We start from the raw sequence: 18023 nt of genomic DNA, 5'->3' as shown, positions 1-18023 counted from the left end.
ATTGTTTTTAACTTAATCCCTGTAGTTTATCCTTACAAGCTGTACAGTAACTCCTTACATAACGTTTTGTGGGGGGGGGGGGGGTTGTCGCATGGGATGACTATCAAAAATTCAGGATTTCGATTAAAACCCCATTATCACTTTTGGCTGCTTAGTTTCTGAAATATAGTTGGTGGTAGTCAAAAGTCATTAAAATCAGTTTTAGATGAAGAACTATACTTTTAACTTTTTTCCAACAGTCCAGATTTTACTTTCAAATTCCTAGCAATGCACATCCACTCTATTTGAGTGGAAACCATTTTCATGGCTTTAAAAAAAATGTTTGAACTGATCATGATTAGCTTTTTTCAAGATTCTGCTAGTACCCAGAAGAGGATATTTAGGCAAAAGCTAAAATAAATCTCATATTGCATGTACCAATGATGTTTATATAATAAGAGGCTGATTCTATGAATTTGCATTTCATGATTTTGTTAAATGTTGTTTTTTGATGAAGCTGCTGAGGTCTTAAGCAACAAAAGACAGTTTAAATTATAGGTTTGGGCAAACATTGCAGTTCAGATGATACATGTAATGGTTTTTAGCTAATTATATTTAGGTTCATTGCCTAAAAACTTTATTTAACAATAAAGATATATATTATACTCTTCACTAATGTATTGACTATAATAGTAAATTATGTTTAAAATGATATAATGATGTAGAAAAAAAATATTAAAATGGTACGTTGCCAAAAGTATCATGTTACTTTAATAATTGTTTTGCTTTCCCTCCCTGACACAGCGTTTATATTCTAAGGAACAACTTTTTTCAAATTGTGCCAATATTTTGATTTGAAAGCATTAAAAAATATTATTCTTTTGAAGAGGAAAAAACGAACAAATATCATTAAATACATATTGTAACGAAATATATATTTCATTATCTGTGTTATGTTTCGTATTACAAATTAATTTGTAATATTTATTTTATATCAAAATATTTTTCTTATAGTAAATTATTGTTATAGTGTGGTTGCTGTGCGATATTAGTTTCATAATATTGGTACATATTTCAGTGCAGATTTTTTCAAATAATAAGTAGTATATTTTTTTTCATGTTGTAAACGTTTTATAGTGTTTAGAAGTTATTTAAATATTGATTATTTCTGAAATACAATTTGATAGATTTATAATTCTTGAATTAGAAATTGTAGTGTTTTCATTTTTATGTATTCTTCACATCAATTAAGTTCTAATTTTAAAAAAAAACTGCAGATGAAAACCATTTTAACATTTATTATTAAGTAGTTAAGATCCACTTGATTTTATCGTAATTTTTTACTAATATTTTTCTTATAACTTCTTACACTTTTTTACATTCTGAGCAAAATTAAAATATAATGACATTGTTCGTCGAAATGATCACATTGATTATTGTATGAAAGTTGTGACGTTTCTAAATAACAATAATCATAATCCTTTGATGCATAGTACGTTTCTTAATGATGATTATCCTCTTAAGAAATATGTCGCAATTTTCAGTAAGTTTTGACTGAGATGTTCTAGCGTCCGTTTACGAAGGATGCGTTACATTGGACAAGGATGTCTATTTTTCCTTGTAGTGGGGAGGTTTGTGTGTGGTTGTATACGTCAATGATTCAACTCGGGATGTAAAATGCTTCTTAAAGTTTCTGTTGTTTTCATGTACATATTCATTCCAGTTACCAAAGTATGTGAAGGGAAAGGTAAGTTTGAAATTCTAGTGCGGTGTGAAACTTTTCTGTTCCCATCCATATTTTGATTCCATGTGTCAAAATCAGTAAATGAAAACAATTCTATTGAGGGTGACTGTCAGAGTTGTTAGCGTTGCTACATGTATTATAAGGTTGATGAACATGTCATGTAAATACGTGAACTGCAGATAATGTTGAGTTGAAAACTGTGATCAACAGATATCAATGCAAGCTACAGCCAATTGGCAACCACATGGACACGGGCCAACGAACAATGCATTCCTTTTGGGTCCAAAACCACTTTTAATGTCTCCAATGACAAAGTGATTGTCAATTCTACTAGTAACGAAGCGTTCTGGATCGGAGCATATGCAGAATACACCAAATGGACAAAAATTCTTGGTAAATATGTTTGACAATTAAATTGAAAATAAAGTTTAGATATTTAAAGAAATAAACAAAACTCATTCATACATTTTAGTAGAATATAGCAAGATAGATAACATACCGTTGTAAAATATGTTGAAGCACGAAATCTGTACCATTATTTAGTGTAATGTATTTATTCAGTCCTTGATATAGTAAGGCATCACTCTTTTAGGTTGTTACGAAGTGACAACAGTCGTGTCAGCATCTGGTGTGAATAACACGGCGTTGGAGATCCACGATGTCAAGTCATGCCTCGAGTACTGCGCGGGGTCCACCTACTTTGGGTTGACTGTAAGTAGAAGAACAAATCGTTGTGCCTACCAAGTTTGCGCCGTTTTGTAATTAAAATACGAAATCCCTATGCCATTTTGTACTTAAACGAACGGAAAGGAAGTCATTGCCCCTGAAACTTGGGGTCTAAGTATTACAGGAGACTGGTTTGGGTTTAAAAGAATAGGGTTCAGACTTATTAAAAAATTATATGAAATATATTTAAAAATGAGTTAATTCGTCGGACTCCAATTTATTCTAATATAAAAATGAGGAAAAGGGTGTTTGACAGCAAAGTTTTTAAATATACTTTCTCAGATTAGTGAATGAACTGTTGCTAGATTATTTTCTACTTTATTATTTAGTTTGCCTTCACAGTGGTTTCCTATTTATCTGACATTTAATTTTTGACTTATACACCCTTAAATAATATAATAGGCTTAATTTTTTTTAAAAATAAAATCCTAAAGATAACGACCGAAAGTAGAGCCTATATTTTACCATGTAATGTCAATTGCTATAGCACAGTAAACGAGATTGAGATCTCGTGTGTTCACGCTGCCTAGAAAACTCTCTTCCAAGGAGAAAAAATGAAAGAACAGTAATCCAAAGTGGATATTTCGTGCTGCGTCATTTGAAAAACTAACACCCGGCTACTCCTTGAAACATTTACAGGGGCGTGTCATTATTTCATAAGATGTGGGGTATGGTTGGTGGTAGGAGCCAGACCCCAAAATCATTTTGTCAGTCAAAAAAAGAATAAGAAACACTGTGCCCGATAATTATGCCAGTGTCAAGATGGCATTTATTTCCCCGCTTAAGATGCATTTCGTAAAAATCCATATATATATAGAGAGAGAGAGAGAGAGAGAGAGAGAGAGAGAGAGAGAGAGAGAGAGAGAGAGAGAGAACCATTGTTTAGAGAGTATATAACCACTTTTGCTTTAGTGTGTCTCGTCTGACATGTGAGATACGAGTTATATTTACCTTTAAAAATAAATATCCCATAGGAAAATACTATATCCCAAAGGGAATATTTTTTTCTACAGGAAATATTGAAAAGCATATAGGATTTTTTGAATATCCTATAAAAATTATATTTCTTTTCGGATAAAAGTATTTCCTGTTAGAATTTGATTTGGACAGAAAGTTTTCCTTTAGGAAATTATAATTTTCTATCGGATTTTAAAATCTTTTGGAAGATTTGTTCTTCAAATCCTATCAAAATTCAAATTCCTATTGGAATTATTTGATTACGATAGATATCATGATGGATAAGAAGTATTTAAGTCAAATAGACAAAAAATATGCAATTTTGGATGAAAATTTAATTGAGTAATCACGAACAAAAGCTCCAGACGAATTCGAACTCATGATCTGTGGTTCAGAAGCCCTAACCTTTAACCACTGAGCGACGATGATATAGAACGGAACCGAACGATATAAACAGTTTAACAAAACATTTAACGAGGCCGAGTACAGAACGAGTACGCACGCTTTCGCGCAGCGTTTCATTTGTATTGTGACGTCATCTTTTTGCTTTGTTGACGCCATGGCGTGATAGTTTCAACTGCAGATATTCAGCAAAATTTGTTGAAAATAACTCGTTTGATGTGTAAAATGGATATTATATTGTGGAATAAACATAAATGTCTCGAAGTATAAGCTATATTTGGGCTCGGGTCGAAAACGTGAAGAGGGTTCAGCAAGCCTAACCCTCTGTCACGTTTTCTTAACCCGCCTAAATATCGCTAAATTTATTTATTTCAAGACATTAACCATGTATTTTATATCATTTACCCTTAATATGTGATGTTATATATTTATTTATTACCGAAATATGTCTTAATGTTTTAATAATACAATAAAGGTCACCATTTCCGTCTTTGTCAAATACAAAATAGCCATTATCTGACAAACTGGGAAATTGGGCGTACAAAAAATAACTTTGATAAGACCCCTGGAACAAACCAGGAGGTAAAAGTTTTTTTTTATTTGACAATTTGATGCCTTTTAGCAATAACTTTAATTTGTAGAACAGAAAAAGAAATCCCTAGGGCAGAAGTTTAAAAAATGTGCAAATTTGGTACATTTCAAGCAAAATCCCATAGAGTCCTATGTTAAAAATTAACAAACTTTGAGATGACCCCATAAACAAACGGTGTGGTAAATGTCTTATTTTTTTAACTTAAAATAATAATTATATCAGTAGAAATTCTTGTTAAAAATTTCATTCAAAAATCTAGGGCAGAAAAAATTAGACCCAGCCTCGTTAAATCTCCATCTTGTGACGAAGTGTCTTAAAAAGTATAAGTCTGGGTGTGGTAAGATACCTTAAAATTTTTCCATTGAATTGAATTTATCTTTTTGTTTTTATTATCATTAGTATTTTATTAACATACTTGTACTTCTGATTTGCATAAATTTTGAATTAAAATTTAATAAAAGTATAAACGGATGCTAAATAAAAGGCATCCCTATACCTCTATAGGTATCACTAATCGTTTTACTCATGTGAAAAAAGGATTGCAGCAATTTACCCACAAATCAAGTGAATAACTACTAAGAATTTGCTTTATAAAAACAAAAATCACACTTTTGAGTTACCAACAATTCCACAGAATGATAGGTGCATCTGCTATGGAGGCAGCTTCACCCTTTCCAACATTGGAAGATGTCTACCCCAGAGGTGTTCAGGCTCGGGACAGGACTTCTGTGGCGGACCAGGGGAGGCCATCGTGTACCAGACGGGTAAGAAAACATCAATGCTCGCTAGTGAATTCTTCCTGAATTAGCCTTAAAACGGTATATTACAACGAAATTAACAACAAATGAAAAGTAGTTCTTAAAGTTAAAAACAGGATTGGTAATTTTCAATAATGAATACGAATGATATATCGTAATAAATTAGTCATTTATATGTTTAGTTCGAAATTTCCTTACTTAAATGGTTTTTTGTTTTGTTTTTTAAGGTCTTCCGTTTCCAACGGAAGACCTTTCTATTATTGTGCGGGTTAAGATTATTCTTATTTTTCTTTTTTTTTTTTTCTTCCTAGACGCGAACTTTGAGGCTTCATATCTTGCTCATTTCTGAACGGATTTTGCTCAAATTTTCAGGGCTAATGGACTTTACAAAACACTATCTTCATCAATTCATAAAAGTTAGAATTCCCTTTCCGTTAACGAGTTATTTCCCTTTTAAAAATTTTTAGGGCCTTTGGTTTCCAGACAAAGGCTCCGAGACTATGATAGCAGGGAATGGGAATCCAACGAATTTGAATAACAAAGACATTGAAGTTGTATACATCGGTTTTTGTTTTTGGATTACGTTCCTTATTTAGGAAAAGGTAGGGGGTCAAAAAACAGGATTCCAAAAAGTGCAAAAATTAAGACATATTTTCCTTTATATCTTTTTAACGAAAAATATTTTGTTAAGACATGTAGAATAAAAGTTGTGCAGAATATCAAGGGCTTTCATTTGACACCAATAAAAAAAGGGCTGGCCCCTTAAATTAAGGGCCAATAGCCCCTAAAAGTTTTTGCTTAATAACTAAAAAACGGTTTGGATTTTGATATGGATGTCGCTGGAAAAGTTGTTTGTTGGGATCTCCTAAAGGTCGTAACAATATTTTTTTGTAAGTGAGTTGTGTAGTATGAGTGTAAAAAGCTTTACATGTTGACATGTACCTGTTTTCATTTGACAAGTTAACGAAAGTCTTTGTGCGTACAACTGGCATAAAGTTGCCGCAGAAAGTATGCTGGTTTATACAGGAGGCATTAATTTATAAGAATTTTTTTTTTTGTTGGAGTACATGCTTTTTTTTAGGAGTTTAAGTCATTGTTGTTAAGTTCTTATAGTGCACAATCATTAAAAACGGCAATTGGAAAACAAAACATTCTTTTTCTTTTCTTTTTAACCACAAAATATGGAATTAAAAAACTCTATGCATTACATTTTATTTATTAACTCCATGCATTTAAAATCTTCCTTGAATCAGAGCTGTGTGTGTGTGTACCATTACGTAAGCTCTCCCTCGCCCGCGGCCGAGAAAATCGGTCACCATGCTCGCGGCTGGACTACCTAGCGGTCAGCGGTTATCTAATACACGAGAGTTGCGTCTCTCATTTATGAGTTTATTTAGCCGCGAACTCAAGAATTGTTTTAGTTTTGATTACACAAAATCTTTTGTGGATTAAACGATTGGATGTCAAGTTAGAAATAGTTCATTTAATTAATAAAAGCAATGTCATTCTCTAAAGCAATAATAGACATAGATCAATTGTGGGGTTTAAGTTTAAAATATATAACTTCTATTTGATAGAGTAAGGTCATTATATTGCAAACTTTTCAAATCTTCCTTGGTTGTGAGCTGTGCGTTGTACCTTTACGAAATATATTCTTTGCCCACGGCCGAGGAGATCAGCGACGGCTGCATTACCTAGCGGTAAGCGGTTATTTAATACACAAGATTCGCACACCGCGACTTACACTTACATGCATATGAACGTGTTTGAGTTAATATAGCCGTATATACAAGAACTGTTTTAATTTTATGTTATAAAAGTTTGTCCTACTTGTATATATTTAATTAAATATTTGAGAGTAAATGAATATTAATGAACGATATTACTCCAAATCGGAAAAATCGTTAGACATAAACTAATTGTTGGTTTGTTTATGTAAACTACTTTAAAAACTGTACAATTAATGTTTTAAATCAACACCCCCCCCCCCCTCAAATATTAAACATTTAAATGATGATAATCCCTCGCACATGGCTGAGGAGATCTGGCGCGAGTGGATAAGTGATCCGCGGTCGGTTCGTGTTCTTCTACATGTACCTTATGACGCGTTTATGTTTCATATTTTGCACGGACACAACTATATTTTATTATGTTTTCAACTATTATATTGGTTTAAGATGAAAAGATAAATTTATTTTACTTGTACAGTTGATTAAGCATTGATTTATACGATAGCGTATAAGGTAGTTTAAAAATCAAATCAAATTATAATCAAAGTTCCATGTTACATGTTTGCGGTAGGTGCTAGCACGATAAAGGAATGCCCTGAATTGAGGCATTCGATGATTATTTAAAAAAATATTCACATGAGTTTAAACAACTTTAGATTAGATTCTATCGGTCACATATTAATCACTACTGTAGTTTCATTGTGGAAGCGAACTCATTGCTGCCTCCCCCCTCCTCCCGCCCCGCTGACTGGTGCTTTTTAATTGGAGAAGTCATTAATTTTCCATTGGCTTTTGACAAAAGAGAGACGCCTGACCATCCAATGAAAACAAATACACAGAGTTTGATTGACAGGTTTAGCCAGGAGCAGGTCTCACCCGATGTACGAGGTTATGTGTGCTGCTTGTACACAGCCGAATTGTCTCAGTAAGAGTTATCGATATAAATAAATAATAAAAATACATGCTTATCAAAACATGATCGTGCAAGTTAAAGTTGATTTAGGTTTGTTCCAATAGAAATCATGTTTCACTACATGTAACTGTATTTAATATTTTTTATGTATAGCGAATTTAAATATTGTTTCAGTACTGAAACATCGCATGAAAACGTTAAATATACATGTAATTATATCTGTTACTAGTCGTCTTTTAATATATATACCTTTCTTTTGTTTGTTAAAAATTCGCTCAATTTTGTTAAAGTAATGTAAAACACGGGCGCCATTTTGAAACAATTAACTTGTCAGAGAGTTCCGAATGAAATCTGATGAGCGTTTCACACGGTTCTCGCACGCTTTGCTCGAAACGATTTACACGCTTTGCCCGAAACGCTAAACGGTTTACATGAAACTCTAAAAGGTTTACACGAAACGTTTCTCGCACGTAGGCCGCACGCTTTTTTGGTGTAGTAGTACGTTTTAGGGTCTGTAAATTTTGTCAGCACGCAATTCTAAACTTGCACATAGTCTTCAAAAATTTAGAAATATTTTAATATAGAAGTTATCTTTGAGAAAGGTTTACGTGTTTTGTAGGCGGGTTCAGTTTAAAAAAGAAATACAATTCCTGACATGAATCATGAGTACATACTGTTAATAACAATGCTTGCTACCCTTGAAAATTTAACTCGCCATTAAACATCTCACTTTTTAAAGAACGTTTGAAACGATTACATAAACTCTGCTCGACAAATAGTTTTCCTAAAATATTTTCTTCCTTTCTTTGTTTCAAAACACGTTTTATATACAGGCTTTCAATCACATCACGTTTTTATAACAAAAGCAGAACTGAAAGTATAGTCATTATAATCGTTTGACACCATATAACATATATTTTCAACTCGCAGCAACAACGGAAGACCTACTCGGGGCTTTGCCACGAGCTCTGCTCTAGTTAACTTGTTATATTTATATATAATGACATAGAATTAGCGATACTTTTCAAGAAAAAAATTCGAATGAAAAAACTGTTTTTGTATTAATTTATTAAATAAATCTAATTGAGCAAACTTTAATTGTTTAGTTCCTGACCAGTTTTCGGGTGTTGGTGAATGTCTGGCTTCCGGTTACAGGGGAGAATACAACTACACCGGGGCCCAGTTCCACCTGTTCAATCAAGCTGTTGTTTTACCTTGTGACAATAAGGAATTGGGGTACATATATCGGACAGGTATATAAATCATACATGTAACCTATCTGTAATATCGGGATCTTTGATAAAATTTCAATCAGATAGTTCTGTTTTCTTTGATGTATGTCTGTTAGAAATCTTTTAAAAAGTCTGCAATATATTCTTCACAGTTTATCAAAATGAGTATGCATTATACTATTATAATAGCAGAACCAATATATTCTTCATGACCTATTTGAATATGTTTGTTATCAAGTACTGGGGTTTCCACAAAGCCACCATCTGTTTGTGTACACTCTACCCGTGGACTCTTGGCAAAATGCAGTTCTTGGCAGCTACCAGACAGCCGTTGGTATTCTAGAGTTCGTTAATTTTCTTCTCGCCAAACAGTCTCTAGCAACACCCATTGTAGGCGATAAATACTGGGTCGGACTTTTTCGAAGACATCAAGTGAAGTTTGGTTCTGGTAAGAATATAACTGTTACAGATGATGTACATGTAAATCATATGAAACATGAAAAAACACCAAGTATTTTAAATGAGAAGACAATGTGTTCAGGAGTACTAAACAGATTTGCAATGAATCGCTGTTGTTTGGTTCTTTTTACTTTAAAGCTGCATTTTAATGTCGTTGTATATTATTTGAATATTTGATAAATCATTTTGCTGTCACTAGCTTATTGATTAATATTCATTTCTTAGAATTGCCCTTGTCTGGGGATGTTTCTTGTGTTGCTGGGAAAATAAACATCAATGGAACAATGACCACAGTACTACGTTCTTGTACGGATCAACTCAGGGTTCTGTGTGAGCCCAACGGTGTTGATGTCACTGTTGATGCGACTACATCTTCTACAGTAACAGCGCAATCTGGAAATAATAATGCAACTAAAACCAACCATAAAATCACAAATTTGGGAATAGGTAATCAAACATCTTGAATTAATGATTCAAAGTACATTTACATGTATTTGTACATGGTCAAATTTTTATCTGTGAGTTACAGTTTTAAATCAAAACGTATGTGCTTATTGGTCCATTGTGTTGAAAGAAGCATAAGTATTCCCTTTTGAGTTAAGCTGTATGCATAGGTATTCTGAAATAACTTTTTAAAAATCTTAGACGTTTGATTGCAGGATTCAATCACTTTAAGAGTTCATGTGCTCTCATGTTTAATATGATGAAAACTGGAGAAACAGCAGGAATCAATCTTAATTTGCTCTACCCAAGGCATTATTCCAAGCAAAATTTATAAATTTATAATTTGAATTACCTTTTTCAACAAACAAAGAAGAAACAAGATTTTAACGGGATACATTGTCTTTTTGTGAAAAAGAATACAAGTAATACATTTCTAAGTGCGTTTTGTTTTACTTTCAGAAGATTCCGAACAGTTTCTTGGGACCACTGTATGGTACATCGTCCTAGGAGTACTATCCTTTCTATTGTTGGTGGTCATAATCATTACTATTGCCTGGTCCTTAAAGTAAGTACAATGTTTACTTCTACCGTGAACTTAATTATTAAATATATACACTTACATGTAATTGATCAGTTGTTCTTTTAACAGCCCGATATATTATAATATGTCAACTGATACTGCTTTTAATGAAGCACTGACCGAGTCCGAGTTTAAGATGATTTATCAATAAACGATTTCACTGATTACATGTAAGTGTATATGTAGATGGCGCTTGACCTGAAATCAATACCAGATAAGCATTATTACAAGCAATGACATTACTTTTTTAGGTAAACAAAAATAAAAACAAATTGCATTTTGTCTTCATTCTATGTTTATACGATTTAATAAGCTGTTAATATATATGTAAATTGTTTTTGTTAAATTTTCGGTCGAAGTTAAATCTTAGTTACTGAGACATTCTTTATCAATGTCATACATGTACATTTAACCCCTTCCATGGCAAAGATTTTAAGCATTTCTGATACTTTTGACATCAGTTTTTTTAATGAAATCAACATAGCTATTATATCGAGTAATCTTTCTTTGTATGAATCTCTCTCTCTCTCTCTCTCTCTCTCTCTCTCTCTCTCTCTCTCTCACATGATCTATAACATGTAACTGCAGTCAATGTAAACACAGTCATAGAAGTCGGTTCTTTCTTTACATGAGACGGAGAAGATTCACACCCTTGGCCGATCACTTTACCAGCATGTCTCTAGAAAATCCCCCCTTAATATGGTTACAAAAGTTCAACGAACGTCTTGTCGACCCTGATTGGAAAATAATCGGATAAACGCTTAAACAGATTCAAAGTCGGCTCGTGTCATTGTATTTCGGGACAGGTTTATGCATTTCATGACAGCGAACAGTCGGCCTGTTCTGAGTTTTATCTAAGGATATCGATGATCTTTATCGCGTGCATTTTGTGGTGTTTTTCTGGCCTCGGGTGCTGGCATTCACATTAATTATATAGTTATGTAACCATTCAAATGTCTTTTAAACAGTACAGCGTTTTATTAAAACTTATGGTGTTTGTTACCAGGTGTATCTCTTTAACAATCCTTTTTCTATGAATAAATAGAAACAATCAATGTGTCCAGGTTCATCTTTCAGTTTTAAAATAACAACAACAAAATCAAATCGTAATCATATATTTGTTTATGAATCTTTGCTAGAATCGAAATGATTAAATTCGAAAATATTCAAAAAATACTTAAATATTTTATTGCTTTCTTTATTTTGCTCTATAGTAGACTTAAAAAACAAAAAGCCAATTTACCTGTGGAAAGCACTCCCAACAATTACACGGACTTCCGAAGCATGCTTGAAAGGAACACAAATCGTGGAAACGCCACAAGCTCAAGAGAAGAACTGTATTTAACAATACCGGAACAGGAAATGGCTGCGGACCCAATGGAGAACAGGCCTCGTTTATCACTTCCGGAAAGAGAATTAAGTTCAGAATTTCACGGTGCAAGACCATTTAACGAGAATAAATATAATGAAATTGAGGGTGAGTATAGCGACATCAAAGACGAGAATCAAAGCTCTAGCGGTAGTTTATCGGATGAATTACTTAGCGAGGCTAACAGAGCAGACAATGAAACGACAGATGGACAGTATTTTCTTTTGGAGAAAAATCTGAATGATTTTGAACAAGAGAAAAGTAACAAGGCCAGCGGAATTAAAGCAGACAATGATGTAGGTGACTTGTACTATGAAGTTGAAAATGTAGACACTGGGTTAAGCACAGTTATATATCATGGACTGGAGAAGGAAGGAGTAAATGATTCTACGAATATTGATGGCGATTTGGGCACGCCTGATGTGATTAATAATGTTTATCATGAATTAGAGAGACCTACGGAAACATGTAAGCTGAATTTAAGTAAAAAGGTGTCGTTCTCTCAAAATACAACTGACCTTCTTAATAGAAATAACTTGATATATGAAAAAGTGTGGGACAATGGATACAAGCAACATAAAACGAAAAGTATGAAAACGAGAACTGAAGGAGATGACAGACAAGCTCACATCAAATTGAAATCCTGTGTCTCGGCACCAATAACGAAATCTACTCGCCCAAAAAAGTCTTTGAAATTAAGAAAGAAGGACTCTGAACGACGGAACGTGATTAGAAACAGGGTGAGAATTAGTGGTCTTCCTGAAGTCTCGGCTCCAAGAAATTCGACATATGACATGCTGAAACACTCAACGAAAGTCTCTGGGGCTCGTGCACCAGAAGCTGGTCTCGAAGACTACGATACGATGGCAAGTGTTCGAGCCTTCTTAGAAGAACCTCCTTCCTCCTGTGAAAATTGAAAAGTTTGCTTTTGTAGACATTGATCTTTAATGAGTTTTTAAATACTTACCAGATTCATGAGCGTCAAAGTAGCTCAAGCTGTCGCTGCAATATAGTTTACATAAATAGTTTGAATTTGTTCATGTCCATATTACGGTTCAAAACATGGTATTTGTTCATAGGAATAAAATAAATTTAGTGTCGTTTTTGAATGTTAGAAAGACCTACTTGGTATTTCTCTTCTTTTTTTCTTTCATAAAAAGGTTTAAAGGGTTTGATTTTTTATTGTTCGGAAAATATTCTAATCAACCACATTAATTAAAGTGGACCTACCTTGTTGTTAATACGCTAATTAAGGTTCTGTGTGTAATAATTACGCAATACATTCCTTTGAATTCAGAATTTTTTTTCCATTTTGTTTTGGAAATAAGATTAATCATCAATTTTGATTATTTTCTGTCGTTGCAAATCACCTGAGGATGAGGAATAACAATGATATGATATCTATGATTAATTACAAAGTGTTACATTATGGTTTCAGAAATTGCAATAATTCAGTGAACAATCTTGTTGTGCATTGTTTTCCTAAGTGTGTGTTTTCTCTCTTTTTTTTAAGAGGTAAGGGTTAAAGTTTCTCTTCTTCTTTCAGGATCTGTTATGATGTATTTCTTATTTACTCCGGATGTAATGATAAGAAATTAATTAATCTTAACATAATGAAATATCATTGATAGAAAGAACTGGCAATGCTCCGCGCTGTTACATAAATCAATACTCATAAAAAACCTTATCTAGTATAACTAACAGCCTTTTTTGTAAATATTAAGAATAAGTATAAAGAAAACATAATTAAAATTAATCTGGAATGACGCCATAAGCATTGTCTGTCGCCTGACGGTGAGTCACGCTCGCTACTACACCTGTTACATTATGTCGTGTGCATAAAATTAATCCTATTTCTGCAAAATATAGATAAATCATGGCCATACCATAATGTACCGGTAATCAACACTAATTTCCATATACCATCACCTTGCTTGGTATGGTACGTATATGTCATAACAAGCAAAAAGTCAGACGATATATTTGAACATTGTTGCTTTTATCGTTAATTTTTTTGTTGTCGATGTTATTTTCACAAAAACCAAAGATATGTTGAATGTCAGAACGATAGTTTTACTTTTCAAGGATATTGGTTCATGTATGCTTTGTAAATTGTTATAAAGCTATCTTTATAATGAATTCTAAGATAGTCACTACTACAATGTACATGTAGTTAAATCATGTATAACAACCGACTTCAAACCCTGCTTGAATACCTCCGCCATTTTCTTGTAGATTCTAAAAGAATCATATATCTGAAGTGTATTTTAGATGTTTACACGTGGGTCGCCCCATTATCATTTTATATTGAACTTGCTCTCAGATTACATGTATATATAGCGTAATTGATGGATCATTGACTCGCAATATTTTTACATGATTACATTAACTACCTCACCAATTATACCAACCGCGCCCATAACCCACATGTGACCTGTTCTTGCATCAAAGAGCCTATATTAATAAGATACCATGCTAGCATTTGAATTTAATACATGTAGTTGTTAGGTAGTATATACAGCATGTGTTTAACGTTAGTACAGACATAAGTATCATTTTTGCATTCGTAACTTGCAATTTTCTGTATTGATCGTGGCCCTCCCTAATAGAATCAGGACATTCAGGTAATAATAGATCTTCTTGAATATTATGTGTAAGGTTATCGACACGGAAAGCCGGATGTCGCTCGGAAGTCGTGCGCATCATAGATCACGATATCTATACGACATCTCTCGTCACCATGTTACACGGCCATTTTTTGGTGGCTGAATGGTAGAGTAAACCCGATGGTATAAAAAGAAAAGGAAAAATCGTTTGCTTGTATATCTTACAAATACTAGTAACTAAAGAAAAACGGTAAAGTCGGCAAAAAGCACCTTTTAAATAATAAAAATAAAAGAGTTCGTTTAGTGTTGATACTTTTAGAAGCTAAAAAGTTTTTATATTAAATAAATATTTCACTTACCTAGAGTATGGTGGCACCGTGCAGTAATAATAATGACTAATTAATTGTTAATGATTAAACAGTTTATGTCAAAACCAGATTAACTTTGCGTCATATCTTACATGTAACTATTCTCTACTAGAGATAATGATTGTTCTTACATGTAAATACATTTTTGTGATTAATTCCAATATTTTCACTATTGATATCAATGTTATCCTTCCTTGGTTAAAAAACATAGCAGAAGATATTGATATTATGACATAAAACATACCCATGGACTTGCATTAAACTTAATAGCATGTATACACATAAACATTAACATATGAAGCAACGGTCCTAAGCTTTAAGATTTTATTCTTCATATTATCTATATCTCCTCTCTGTTGGATAAGCATCTGAAAACTTAATTTTAATTTAAATCGGCAAATCTCCGGTTACGTAACTAACATATTCTTTGAAAATAATATTACATGATTTATATAATTTAAGGATTGTGTGTAATTGTGTATGTAATATTTGGGAAGTACTTTTTCTGAAATACATGTCCGTATCCCATCAATTTCAATTAGAAATCCTTTCTTTAAGAAGATAGAGCAATCACTTATTTGCGGATTTTTATGTATTTTATTTGTTTTCCCCTTAACCATATATCATTATTCATAAGATTATTATGATTTTCGATTGAACGCAAACAACGCCAAACAATACAATCCAATGCCATCTAAAAGAGAGAAATACGTTTTCTGTAATAAAACTTCGCCCATTCTGAGTCCGTCAACGGATATTTATGTCAGGTGATCGTCCCTTAAAATCTGACAATTTTGGTCATAATCGACCATATCTCCAGTGAAGTAAAATAATCTATGATATCGTATGATTACCTTCATTGCCGCAAAAACAGCACCCAAACAATCCTCGCCGACACGAATTTAGTTTCAAACGCTATTAGGCTATATATTTAACTCTAACGCTATTAGGCTATATATTTAACTCAGACATGATATGAATAATAAATTCAGGTTTTAATGACAATATTTACTCTCGTTGAATATTTTTTTCAACAGAAAAACCAAAATCAAAACCTCCATTAATTGTTAAAAGATTTAATTTGTTTTGAGAATTATACGTGTATGTAAGGATCTCTTTCGTTGATAATTACAATTGTAATTTATTATAGAGAAAATGACTTCCGATTTGAAAAGAATTGAGAAACATGTTTTTTTTGTATTTTCGAAAAAAGAGTTACTTTAACACTTTAACAATTTATTGTGCCATTGATTATTTTAGCGATTTAAAGACATGCACGGATCCAGAAATTTTTTCAAAGGGGGAGGGGTGGAGTCCAAGGCATATTTTCGGTAATTTAATTAGGAAAATTTTAAGAAAAATTTTCAGGGGGGGGGGGTGTTTCCGGATGCACCCGATCCCCTCTAGATCCGGGCATGAAAGAAAATAACTGAACTACATATGTTTATGTATAGGACTAACGTACTTTTAGCTTACCTGTAAATTTAAGTGAGCTTTTCTGTTCCATAGTCGTCCGTCGTTTGTCCGTTCGCCTGTCCACCTGTCTGTTCACTTTTAACATTTAAGACTTTTGACTTCGGCGAATCGTTTATCGAAATTATTGAATTTCAAATAAACTTGACACAAACCACGTAAATGTGAAAAGATTTTTAAGTTTAGTCAAATAAAAGGTCAGGTTTCCTACCAGGGTGAAAAAAATAAATAAATTAATTAAAAAACTGGATTGAGAGTCACAAAAACTTTCCTCTAGAGAATCTTTGAGATTATCTACACATACTAGACTAAGTGTACATAAACTTTTACAAAAGCTGAATTTACTATGGTAGAGTAGTATTTGTTGAAAGCGTGACTCCCAGGAACGGGAAAGAGAATTTGCTGGCGTTAAAAATTATTGTAAATATTATAAAATTAAAAATATGATAAAAAATTTAAAATTATTTTATCATTTTTTAATAAAAAGTATGGGGCAACCACTGATTGGTGATTTGATCAGAAAAATTGCATTCCAATGCGTTTTTTATATAGTGTCTTTTACTAATTAACAATTTTTAATTGTCAATGAGTCCATGACTAATTATAATTAGTCATGGACTCATTGACAATTAAAAATTGTTAATTAGTAAAAGACAATAGTGTTTGCCTCATTGAATAACCACTCCCACTTAAATGAAGTACTCTCCATCTTTATCAATTAGTAAAAACTTGCATCAATTTACTATAAAAAAAACCAATAAGACATGGGACTACCGCCATTTCAATCTGTTTTATCTCGGTCGGAAGTTGTCAAAGTTATACGGCGTGCTCGGACTTTCAAATACCTGTGGTTGATTCATATATGGTATACTACTTACTGATCGTCCGGCAACTTTATAAGGATAAATCCTTTTGTGGTTAAAACAGGATATTGAAGTTAGCGATAATTGCAGATAAAGGTTATGTAATCCTCTGACGTGGATTATTATTTTTTTTTCTATTAATACACGTCATTCAGTAAATCTTTGAACTGTTTTGTTCAATGTAAATTTCTTCCTTTTATGTGACTCTTGTTTACTTAAATAAAAAAAAACAAAATAGTATAGTACTACAAATGCTATATAGTATTAAAAATGATGTAAAATTGTCAAAAAAAAACATATGCATGGTACTGGCATAATTTTCTTGCATTGTTTTCGTTATGATAGAAACAGTAATCCCAACACGAAATGTATTAAAATAAAGTCACTTTTTAAAAGCTAATATTAATGTCCAGAATTCTGGGTTTTTAAGTAAAATTAACCCGATTTAGACGATAGAGACGGAAAACATTCAATCATGGACACGATCGGATCAAGAACGTTTTAAGGGTAGGGGGATTACAGTTGTTAACCACATCATTTTTATTAGCCAGGGATTAAATTAAAAAAAACCGGGAAAACGAGGCGTTGACAGGGTTTTATCCATTTTTTTCCAATGAACTTACTATTATGCTCATTCTGATTAAAAGATTTGATTGATTGATTGATTGATTGATTGATTGATTGATTGATTGATTGAAAGAGAGAGACAGACAGACAGACAGAATGAGAGAGAGATATTTGATTGCAAACGTTCTATTTATATATTTTTGCCTTATTCTGAGAGACTCTCGTAAAGAAGTGCGGAAATAAAACGGTTTAATTCTCGTG

General features: G+C 32.7%; 1 protein-coding gene and 1 long non-coding RNA gene across 3 annotated transcripts; one reads left to right on the top strand and one right to left on the bottom strand.

Moving 5' to 3' along the window:
- The first annotated feature begins 1590 nt into the window (after nucleotides 1–1590).
- LOC117684228 (uncharacterized) lies at nucleotides 1591–13347 on the top strand. 2 transcript variants are annotated; one of them, XM_066067171.1, is made up of 9 exons: nucleotides 1591–1726; nucleotides 1934–2116; nucleotides 2316–2434; nucleotides 5035–5164; nucleotides 8908–9054; nucleotides 9272–9481; nucleotides 9718–9939; nucleotides 10396–10501; nucleotides 11734–13347. In XM_066067171.1, the coding sequence occupies exons 1-9, from the start codon at nucleotides 1657–1659 to the stop codon at nucleotides 12800–12802; spliced, it is 2256 nt and encodes a 751-aa protein (XP_065923243.1). In that variant the 5' UTR covers nucleotides 1591–1656; the 3' UTR covers nucleotides 12803–13347. The 2 variants fall into 2 exon arrangements, with proteins under 2 accessions (XP_065923243.1, XP_065923242.1); XM_066067170.1 differs by having other exon boundaries at nucleotides 11731–13347.
- LOC136270224 (uncharacterized) lies at nucleotides 2112–11852 on the bottom strand. Its single transcript, XR_010707971.1, has 5 exons — nucleotides 11760–11852; nucleotides 9247–9885; nucleotides 8916–8990; nucleotides 5021–5209; nucleotides 2112–2432 (listed from the first exon to the last, which is right to left on the bottom strand). It is a non-coding gene; the product is annotated as an uncharacterized lncRNA (long non-coding RNA).
- Nucleotides 13348–18023: the final 4676 nt, after the last annotated feature.

The sequence above is a fragment of the Magallana gigas genome, chromosome 7 (assembly GCF_963853765.1).
Source record: "Magallana gigas chromosome 7, xbMagGiga1.1, whole genome shotgun sequence".
Classification (NCBI taxonomy): Eukaryota; Metazoa; Mollusca; class Bivalvia; order Ostreida; family Ostreidae; genus Magallana; species Magallana gigas.
The sequence above is the reverse complement of the archived record's forward strand: the minus strand, read 5'-3'. Positions and strand labels throughout refer to the sequence as shown.